Below are 9,970 nucleotides of genomic sequence, written 5' to 3' on the forward strand. Positions count from 1 at the left end.
TTCAAACTTGAGACGCTCTCGGAATGGTATACCATTTTTAAGATCATTATAAGAGCATTGCAGACTGTGATTCGATTCCAATACCTAAGACTATCACGCAGTAACCGAAATTATCACTATATAGGTCCGGGGCCGCTGATGAACAGCAGAATGACTTGCTGAGGTTTGTAGTCTTTGCCGTTAGACATACATTCCGTCAACAGGGCTCTTCCTGCCAAATTCTTTCGAAAACTTCTTGTTCGATTCCGCTGCTAACTCCAGATACTTATAACTGACCTGCGCGGTATCTGCCTCAGCGAGAGCATGTGCAATTGCTGCGATATTTTTGATCTAATTGACCAGCAGTCAGCAAGTTGCATTTCTGCCCAAGGAGATGAAACTTACCTCTCGCCCATTGAGAGCCAAAGTCTCTAAATGCTGGAGGTCGTCCTCCTCAACCACAGCAGGTCCTTGCCTTGTTCGGACTTTGGCTAAGAAGGTGGACCAGAGACCCCTGCGGAAGTCTCTTGTTAAATCCTGGTACTCGATTATCAAATGAGTTCGGCTCAAAATTGCTTCATCGAAGTGTGTGCCCCGGTTTGAAGTCAAGAAAAGCATTCCCTGATAATACTCAAGCTTTCGGAGGAAAACCGTGACCAGGCGATTGTGACTATCATGGAGCTCGGTTCGACTCGCCATGAACGCATCCGCCTCGTCTAAAAGAAGAATGGCATTGAAATGCTTTGCAATTTTGAAGATGATTTCAAGTTGCGATTCAAGCGCGTGGGAATCCCCGTGGTCGACAACAAGTTCACCCGCAGATATCTGAGAAGGTGAAAGGTCAGTTAAGTCAATAATTGCACGAAAGCGATTTTTGATACCGAGTAGAGAGGGAGCTTGAAATACTCTGACGTCGCCTCGACAGTGAAAGTCTTCCCGACGCCTGGCGGACCACTAATACAAGTCAGTTGATGAGTTTGCAGGGCTTCTGCGATTTGCCGACATACTTTAGCAGCACGTTGAGCCCTTGGCCTTTGCCATCGATCACGTCGTCAAAAGGTACGGTTGGTATAAGACCTAGACGTGTTTTCGCCAGCGACGAGAGCATTGTCTTAATATCCGAAGGAATCTGAAGACAATTGAATGATTCAGGTGACCAGTCAATGTCCCTAAGAGCACTGACTGCACATTCCACTGTAATCTTGTTAGTCCGAAGCTGAAACTTCTCAGTCGTTTCACATACAGAACATTTTCTCCTTGAAACTGAAACAGCAAACTGTTGGGCTGACGACTAATAGATCGGCCTCGCTCAGCTTTTGACCGTCCATGCCCTCTCCTCGCATTCTCTCCTTCTCTCGCTCACGGTCTTCCATGAACATCGCGTCAATATCAAAGACTTGAATACCATCTTTTTCTTTCCTCCCTAGATCGCGGAGAGACGGTCGGGAGTAATTTGGCTGCATTTCATGGAAAAAAGCGGCGTCCACTGCAACTCGACTGTCGATCTTCACTTTGACAGCCTTCCCCTTGTTCATAAAAAATGCATTGCCTTTACAGTGCCGAATTTGCGAGCCGGCCAAATCCCGAAACTTTTGGCCTCTTCCGACCAGGTCTTTCCGGACTTGCTCGTGACTTGGATGGTGGCGGAGTGGGAAGGCTTCCAGGCCCTCGATCGGCTTCGACCCTCGGAACTTTGCCACGCGTAGAAAGATGCCGGCCTCGCCGAATTTGACTCCATCATAATCAATGAATCGGCATTCGAGGTTGAACCAGGTCTCATCGTTCTGTGTGATCTCTTCCCCGGCGTCGAACATGACACACCGTGGTTCTTTTGTACCAAAGCATGTTGTAAAAACATGGGAACCCGGTTTGAAAAGCGCCCAGATAAGATCGTAAGTAATGTGACCGTGCTGCAACATTGACTCGAGACGCTGCGAGATGGCTGAATATGCTTGCTTGAGGTGGTCTATGAGCAAGCGGAGGTGCTGACATGGAAATTCATAGTCAGGGTTGTTCGTATTTTCAGCATATCTGTCTAACTCCGGTAGGAAATGGAAAAGGAACTTTTGCTCGACCTAAACTCATGTCAGCGACCTTCTCAGGTACACAAAATCTACCACCCTTACCGATGGCTTGTCCTCCATCAGGCTGATGGCCTTGACGCCGTGCAGGACCGCACGCAGGATGTCACGCAAGCCTTTCGATTTGATGTCTATGTACGGGGTCACCTCCTCGGAACTTCGGTCTGATAGTACCGTTAGCATGGATTCAATTATATATTCACGAGACTACATACCAACGCGCTCACGGACAACGAATGCATATTCAGCATAGTCATCCAGACAGCCGCTGCTCTCGGTCGGTTCGGCGATCTTGTATTTGCATGCTTCTTTGTCCCAGCTATTTTCACGTCAGAAAACTTTTTGGAAGTGATAGGAGACTGAAGTAAGGGAGTTGACTGGGTCACAGAGCTTAGTCTGTCACATACCTTTCCTTGACTGTCTTAAATTGGGGTGCAGACGCCCACTTCTCAAATGATTGGAAGTCCTCAGGTGTTGTACAGATGGGCTGCTCGGCGTCAAACCGATCTGGCCCAGGAACATTGGCTCGTTCATCGCCTGCAGAAGACTGAGCAGGCTTATTTGCCAGTGAAAGCTCAGCTGAAACACATTCCAGTGCCTGCCGAACCTTGTCGAGCCCTGGAAGGGATTGGTCCTGGGAGACGGGAGTGTTTGGGGGTTCTTGGTTGGTAGAATCGAGCACCTTTTCAAGAAACATGCCGAAGAGATGCTTCAGATCCTCCACGCGTGCTTGACGCGTAGCCGAGCCTGTCGTTGGACTATCAGGCGGTGTCAACCCTTGGGAATAAGGAGAGGAAGACGCCTTTGAAGCCTTGAGTGCCATGTTGTGCAGCTAAACGATTGAAAAATATTAATGCAGTATGAGAAGCTCGTTTGAGGTGCAAAATAGCTTAATGAGATTGTTCAAGACGGGAAGGACTTGAAGAGTAAACAAAAATGTTTCATTGTGGGAAGAAGCGCCTTTTATGCCGATAATTCAGACCTCATGTGAGAAAGACGAAGTATCACATCAATAGGGAGCTATTAGCCTCTTTCCTCTTACATGAGGAGCTTATGACCGTGGATGAGTGTGAATAGAAGGAAATGGGAAAAAATGGGAGGAAATGGGAGGAAATAGGAAATGATGCAATAACTAAGCAAAAAATGTGCTTAGTTGTGGGACAATTTAGGTGACAAAGGAGAAAGTCATAATATAAATTGGGGGGAAATGGGAGGAAATGGGAGGAAATGGGAGAAAATAGGAGAAAATATTAGGACAAAAGTACTACTGGTTTGTGATTATGTACTTCCCTCTCTAGGCTATGTAGCCGACTAAAAAGTACTATCAGGATGCAGCAGATCATTGGAAGTCAAATAATTGTGTAAAGTACATGGTTATTAGGAGAGATAACTAACTAGAATTGAGAATTGGCCGATTACCTAATGATGCTTTTCAGAAAGTGGGAGGGGTTACATCATGTGATGAGCTCTTGTGTCATGAGGCCGCAAAGCCCCTCCCTCTCCAACTGCCCAACGTGACTTTATCCTACGCACTTTCTCGCAAAAGTCACCGCTGATCTTATGGCCTTGCATAACTGTGACGCTAGGACTCGGAAGGCTCGACTGTAGTCATTACTGGCTTTTTTCTCTTGCTCCTATCAGATATACGCTCCAAACTTGAAGCGAACGAATGGCCACGAGCGAACAAACACCTTTTCGGAAAGCGGCATCGCTCGATGACGAGGGGTTTGAGAAGGAAGTAAAAGATTTGCTTGTAAGTTTGCTTGATGTCGTGCCTACGTGCCGCAGCTAATTCATTAGGGCGGAAAAGAAGTCACCCTAGATAAAGAAAGATTCGACGTGTCTAAGCGATATCTCGATGCGAAAACAGCCTGCGCAGTCCTCATCCACGAAAATGGCCCAGCCGGAGTGGTTCATACCCGCAATGGAGCAAGTAAAGTCGAAATACTTCCCACAGGCCCGACTGCAGGAAACGGTTTCAGAATTGTCATTTTGGGTGAAACACAGACTTGCCTATTCTATGGACAGCCCTCCGTTCGCTGTTTCCACGTTTGCGAGGACTGAAAACCCACTCATCGATAGAAATTCCACGAATGAATAACTGAGTTCCAACGACAGCTCTATTTTGACATTTATACCTGGTGGAAGGTCGAGATTGGTATGGATACAAGGAGGGGACAAGTTCAGCCACGAATAGGTCAGTTGTAGGCCGGAGGAGTTGTGAGCTTTTAAAAACTCGCAGAGTGCTCGGAAATGTGGATGGCTATCTTGAAACTGGCGAAAAAATTCGAGGAACTGTGTTGCAGGCAGCGAAATTGTCTCTTGATCTACCAGAGTTGGCAAATTGTGTCCCGACAAGCCTTATAAAGTTAGAATTTTCTCTCGCAAGTCGGCTATGATGTACAAACCAGTGTTTTCTGGGAATTCATTCAACTGGTCCTCTGTTGATCCAGGCAACTGTAACTGCGGCCTTGAAGTTTGTGGTGTCTCCTGTCTTTTCTGTCGCCGGCTAGCTTTCCTATGCATATCTTTCCCGGATTTCTTCGTCTCTATTTCGCATGTCAATGGAGTCAACGTGTATCAAAATCAAAGGGCTATTTACTTTTGCCATTTTGATTTTTGTACTGAGGTTCGTTTTCAAACTCAGAAACCAACCCAATTGCTACGTCCTCAACGTCTTGGGACAAGGTTTGGTCATTCAACCAAGTCTGGAAGCGGGGAAATAAGTCACAATGCTTTATAGTGGCAAGCTGTGTAATTGATGCGGATAATGCAAACAAAAGAAGCACGCGTGCTCCCAAGGAGTAAGCATTTCTCAAGTGCTGGCGTGCGTTCTCTCGTCTGCTAGATGTCTGCGGTGATGTCGTACTCCCACCATTTTCCTGGAGAAGAGCATAGCAAGATTTGAATGCACGGCGCTGTCTTGCGTCCAACAAAGGTCGTGGAGTGTCCAAAGCAGTTTTTTGTTTGGATAGTGACCGGAAGAACTCATCTGCTGATGACATAATACTACCGTGAGAAAATGGAAAATTATGATAAGAAATGGGATTTCTTGGGTTGAAATACAGAGAAATCACTCACATGCGCAATCCTTCACCAAAGGGTTGCATTGCTACTGCAGTTACCCCTCATCTCGGGCCAATCAAAAATGCACATTTCAGCCCATTATGCGAGTTGAAATCACAAAATGTGTTGCAGCTAGCTTGCAAGCGCTTGAAGCTCCATCAAAATGCGGGGTTTTCCGTGGGCGAGTGTTGTTTCAAGTACAGCCAATGCAATCAGTGTTATCGAAAAGGTGGGGGATGTTCTAGTGGGGAAGCTGCGCAAGTTGTCGCCCGTTCACTTCGACTAGACTCATGAACGTGCTTCGTGTGTGATATGCCGGTGTTCTGCACACTATTTTGAGGGTTGCTGAAAAATATTGGCTTGAGAGATTCATGAGTGGCTGGCTGATCCGTTCTTCTATGGCCAATGGCAGTCAGTACATAACCGCCAGCCCCCTCTCCGCCAACCAGTTCGTGCTCCCATGCATAGTCATTGCAGTTTTACTGCGTGCTGCAGCCAGTCAAATAAAAGAGAAACAGAGGGCGTGACATAGTGGCTATTCATGGAATTTTTACGTGAGGTCCACCAAAGGGCCCCGCCGTTTCTTGAGCGTCTCCCAATACAACTATGAATCCTTTCCACCTCCCGGGGAAGGGGTTTCTGCGAACCGCCTCGTCACCTGTAAATAGCTGCGATTTTGCTCAGCCCTGGACTTTACCAATAATTATGCCTGTTCCATGGGGTGGCTCGAAGGAGGCATTGGCCGTCCCCCGCTGGGGGCGCTAATGCATGGTGGTCACTTCCAATGCCCCGGAGCCTTTTCCATTCCTGGAGCGACTGGGAGGCTCAGCAGCGCAGTCACGCGTCAAGGCGTTTTCTCAGCCGCACAAATTGAATCAATGAGAGCTATCAGAAGCTCAAGAGGGGTATTTATCACCGCTCCAATGCTCTCTTTTACCCCGCTCCACACGGACTCGCGCGGATTCTCTGAAACAGAGGGAAGTTAGATGAAGGGAAGAGTACTTTGAAAACCATATAAAGGTACAAGGTCACAGGAGTTTACTGGAGGCTCCTGATTCTGTGTTATATCCAACAAAATTCTACGGAAATTTTTTCACAACATCCCAACTCCATTGGGAACCGACACAAGCTGAAACTCGTTCAAAATGAAGTGCCCTCAGTGCGGTAAAAACAACATGACTGGGAGAGAAAATTGTGAATTTTGTCGTGCTGAGCTCCCTGCATCCATGTCCCGCCCTTATGTCCTCATTAAGGTACGTCTCAATCAGTTTCAAGTTTAATCCCAACAACATTGGCGACTAAAGATGAAGGCTTTTCAAGAAGCAAATCAGCACTACTACGATGGAGGAAGAATAGACAAATGACATAAGTCATCGGAAACAATGTCACTCGTTGCTTTTACTGTGGAAGATCATTGGAACAATAGCTTCATTTCTATTCTCAGACCTGATTTGGCAAGTTGAATCCACAACTGTTCAAAACCCTCAATCCTCTCTCGTCCAATTTCGGATATTTGCGCAATGCCCAGAAATCCAGCCAGAAATTGCGAGCCTCAGTATGATCCGGAAGGTGCTTGCGTAGAAGGTCTTTCCATTCTTTGTCCTCTTGACCAAGACCAATACCTGCGGCAGTGAACTCCCACCAAACGGGAAAATAGCCCGAAGATTCCCAGTCCAGAATACCCGCCAAATTACCATTATCCACGATGATATTGACATTCGTAAGGTCGCAGTGAGAAAAGGTATAGGGGGCAGCAGTTGGCATACGCTGTCGTAATTCCAAGCGAACTTTCTCTGGTACATTGCTCAATGCCAATGACATCTCAGCCCACAGCTCATCATCGGATGAAAACGGCCCATGTCCAATGCCATAACCATTGGGGAATAGAAAAGCGGAATACAGTGGCTGTCCGTCTAAGCTTTCCATTCGGCTCGAATGAAGTTTGCGAAGCTGAATGACGTATTCAGCGGTCTGTTTTGCAATGCGTTCTTTGTCTGTCCCGCACATCGTTGGCCAAGCTTCATTCAAGGGTTGACCATGAATCCGTTTGGTTAGCAGGAAATATGTCCCGTCATCCTCTTTCCACTCCTCAACAGCCTTGGGTATAGGTATTGAAGTTTTTTCGGTCAAAAATTGCAAGCTGGCAGATTCGAAATTGGGTGGCTCAATAGACCGCTCTTTGAGGATGAGGTTTGAACCCAGAGACCACGCTCCTCGGTTGCTGACGCCGTAAAAGATTTTCACATGACTATTATAGCGACACTCCTCTTGACGAGTTGGTGACCAGCTACATGCTGAGCAGATACTTCCGGCATCCATCTATGATATAGATGGCAGATATGATCTTGTCCCAAGAAATTTAATACGAATCTTTGAAAATGGAGCAGTCTGACGCCTTTATACACAGACTTTCCTAAACAACCACACCGCAATTTTCACCGCCATTTTCACCGCCAGCACTGCCCCTAGTCCATCCAGTCCAGTAAGACGAGTGGCAATACTGATGCTAAGCTTCGCATTGGCGTTAGCATCCTCCTCCGCTTAGCCGGACGTAATAAGGTCGTAGTCAACGTAGCTGCAATTCATTGGTAATCTTATGTAGACCATATACAGTGACCCACTGTTCGCAATGTCAAAAAGCTATGTTGTAGTTCCAAGAGGAGAGTGGATGTGTGGTTGACTGCGCTCAATGGCGGTCAGCCTCTTGAAATATGCGCAGGGGCTTTTCGCTTGGAAAAAAAAGTTTCAATTTTTGCTTTCAATCCCCAGTCGAAACTTATCTGTTACAACAAATTGACCTCTTTACAAGATGCACATAATGGGTGAATCGCTTGAGAATGGTTGTGTCGCATGTGGGTGGACACTTGACAAAGAAAGACGATGCCATTATACTAGCCACCTCAAACTCTTCTATGGTGCATCTACACGAGGTGTATGGTCTATCGGATCAGATGCAATACTGAAAGACCGACCTGACGAGGGTCCCAAAGCAAAAATCGAAGTGAAAACATTGGAATATTTAGCGAGCAATACCAATATTCCCATCCCAAAAGTTTTACGAGACTGGGTTGATCGAGATGGGCGCTACTTCGTTTTGAACGAACGCATCAGTGGCCAGACGCTCGAGGAGGCATGGACTTCTCTGTCAGAAACCCAAAAAATGGATGTCGCGGATGAAGTCGTGAAAGTGAGAAAACAGCTTCGATCCGTCACGTCGGCCTCTATTCAGTGTGTCGATCAAAGCCCATGCTACCCAGGCTTATTATTCTTCGACCTTGAGCCCCGTGGGCCGTTTCACTCAGACCAAGAGCTATGGGATGCTCTGGCCCTGAATCTTTGCCATCTTCCTCAACAAGTTTTGGAGAATCTGAAAAAGCGTCTACCGAAGTGCGAGCCCTATGTGCTTACTCATTGCGATCTCAATTTGGGAAATATCATGGTCCGAGACGGGAAAGTTGTCGGTATACTTGATTGGGAATACGCTGCCTTCTTCCCTATCTGGTATGAGTATGTTTCGGCCTCGTTTGGATTTACAGACATGGATGTGGAATGGAAAAAATTGCTTCGAGGGCGCTTAGACGTACATGGCGAGGCGCACGAAAATGCCAAGGCATTCTGGACGGATATGTGTAACCTGAGACCGTACCCAAATCTGGATGAGAAAGGTCAGGAAACCTTGGAGAGACTGGCATAGACCCATTTTGGATTAGTGACAACATGCACTCCCAAGATCTTTGCTATATTGGATAGGTCCAACCATCATAGTCCCAATAATGCCAGTTTCTTTCCAATTGATGGCAGAGGATTCTAACCAGCTCCTGTAATCCAGTCCATTTTACCGCAAGGGCGCGAGGCTACATCGGGTTCATAGCCCATTCACAGCCCATAATCACCTGCAGTTTACCTCTAACAATTCTTGGTAACTTGCACTGATGGCTCTTGCGACGCACATGCCCATACCAGTCATCGGCCGGTCATGATCTTCTTGGGTATTCGATATGTGACGGTGGGGTAGCCTATGGATTTCCCGGTCGCAGTCAAGAATTTCATCATTGACCGACGTCAGAGGCGCGTGCGGCATATTTGCCATTGGCCTATGTCACCGAGCCGTGCAGTCGTATTTTCACTGACCGGGTGGGGAGGCAGAGGAGAGAATTGTCGATAACGACATGCGGGCGCCACGATCTGGGCAACCTGGCAACTGAGAGGCATTCCATGACATTGGGGCGGTGCAATGTAACCGTAGTTTGAGTGGATGGAGTAGGGCGTACCGTGTCGAGGACGTACGGATACCTGGCGGACGTGTAGACCGGTGGAATCGGAGATGAACGAGGTGCACAGGCAGAGGTAGGGCAGGTACAGCTTCGTTAGCAAGGTGCGCAGTCGCTCCCTTAGGGAGGCAGTAGCAGTATCGACCCAAAGTCACACGATGCCGCTACTAGCTGGATCATCTCAGTGGGGTTGCCCCTGTGCGACTGCCAATTCCAGCTGAAGGGGCGAAAACGAGTTGGGAATCGGATCGAGCGGCATCTCCGGTAAAATGAAAGGGGCAGTGCGTCGGGCTGGAAGTCAAGGCGCGTCGGTCTGTGGGGGCGATAGGAAATAAAGGGGGCGGCGATGAGTGCAGGATAGAGGAGTTGAGGTGAAGGAAAGAAAGACGAGGGGGCAGGTCGGCTCTTTTATGTCGGAGCGATGTGAAGGAGAGGTTACAAGACAGTGTATTGGGGCGCTAAACCCTAAAAGGCAAAACTAACCGCATGCAGTAATTCACAGGTCCGCCGTTTACAAAATATATATTTATTCAACAGGGTGTTGAAAATTGATGGTCAGAGAAGGCTTTGTAC

At 47.4% G+C, this 9,970-nt stretch overlaps 2 protein-coding genes across 2 annotated transcripts; one reads left to right on the top strand and one right to left on the bottom strand.

The window, feature by feature from the left end:
* Window positions 1-180: 180 nt before the first annotated feature.
* Window positions 181-2,883, bottom strand: NUU61_001493 (uncharacterized protein; the record flags this gene model as incomplete). The annotated part of the gene is made up of 8 exons (XM_056652075.1): window positions 181-330; window positions 385-804; window positions 861-933; window positions 987-1,173; window positions 1,223-2,054; window positions 2,106-2,224; window positions 2,276-2,379; window positions 2,468-2,883. The coding sequence occupies 8 exons, from the start codon at window positions 2,881-2,883 to the stop codon at window positions 181-183; spliced, it is 2,301 nt and encodes a 766-aa protein (XP_056515342.1).
* Window positions 2,884-7,944: 5,061 nt separating this feature from the next.
* NUU61_001494 (uncharacterized protein) lies at window positions 7,945-8,820 on the top strand (the record flags this gene model as incomplete). Its single annotated transcript, XM_056652076.1, has 1 exon — window positions 7,945-8,820. One exon carries the CDS (start codon window positions 7,945-7,947, stop codon window positions 8,818-8,820), a length of 876 nt encoding a protein of 291 aa, XP_056515343.1.
* Between the last annotated feature and the right edge of the window lie 1,150 nt (window positions 8,821-9,970).

Source organism: Penicillium alfredii, assembly GCF_028826965.1.
Source record: "Penicillium alfredii strain IBT 34128 chromosome Unknown utg000002l_segment0_segment0, whole genome shotgun sequence".
Lineage (NCBI taxonomy): Eukaryota > Fungi > Ascomycota > Eurotiomycetes > Eurotiales > Aspergillaceae > Penicillium > Penicillium alfredii.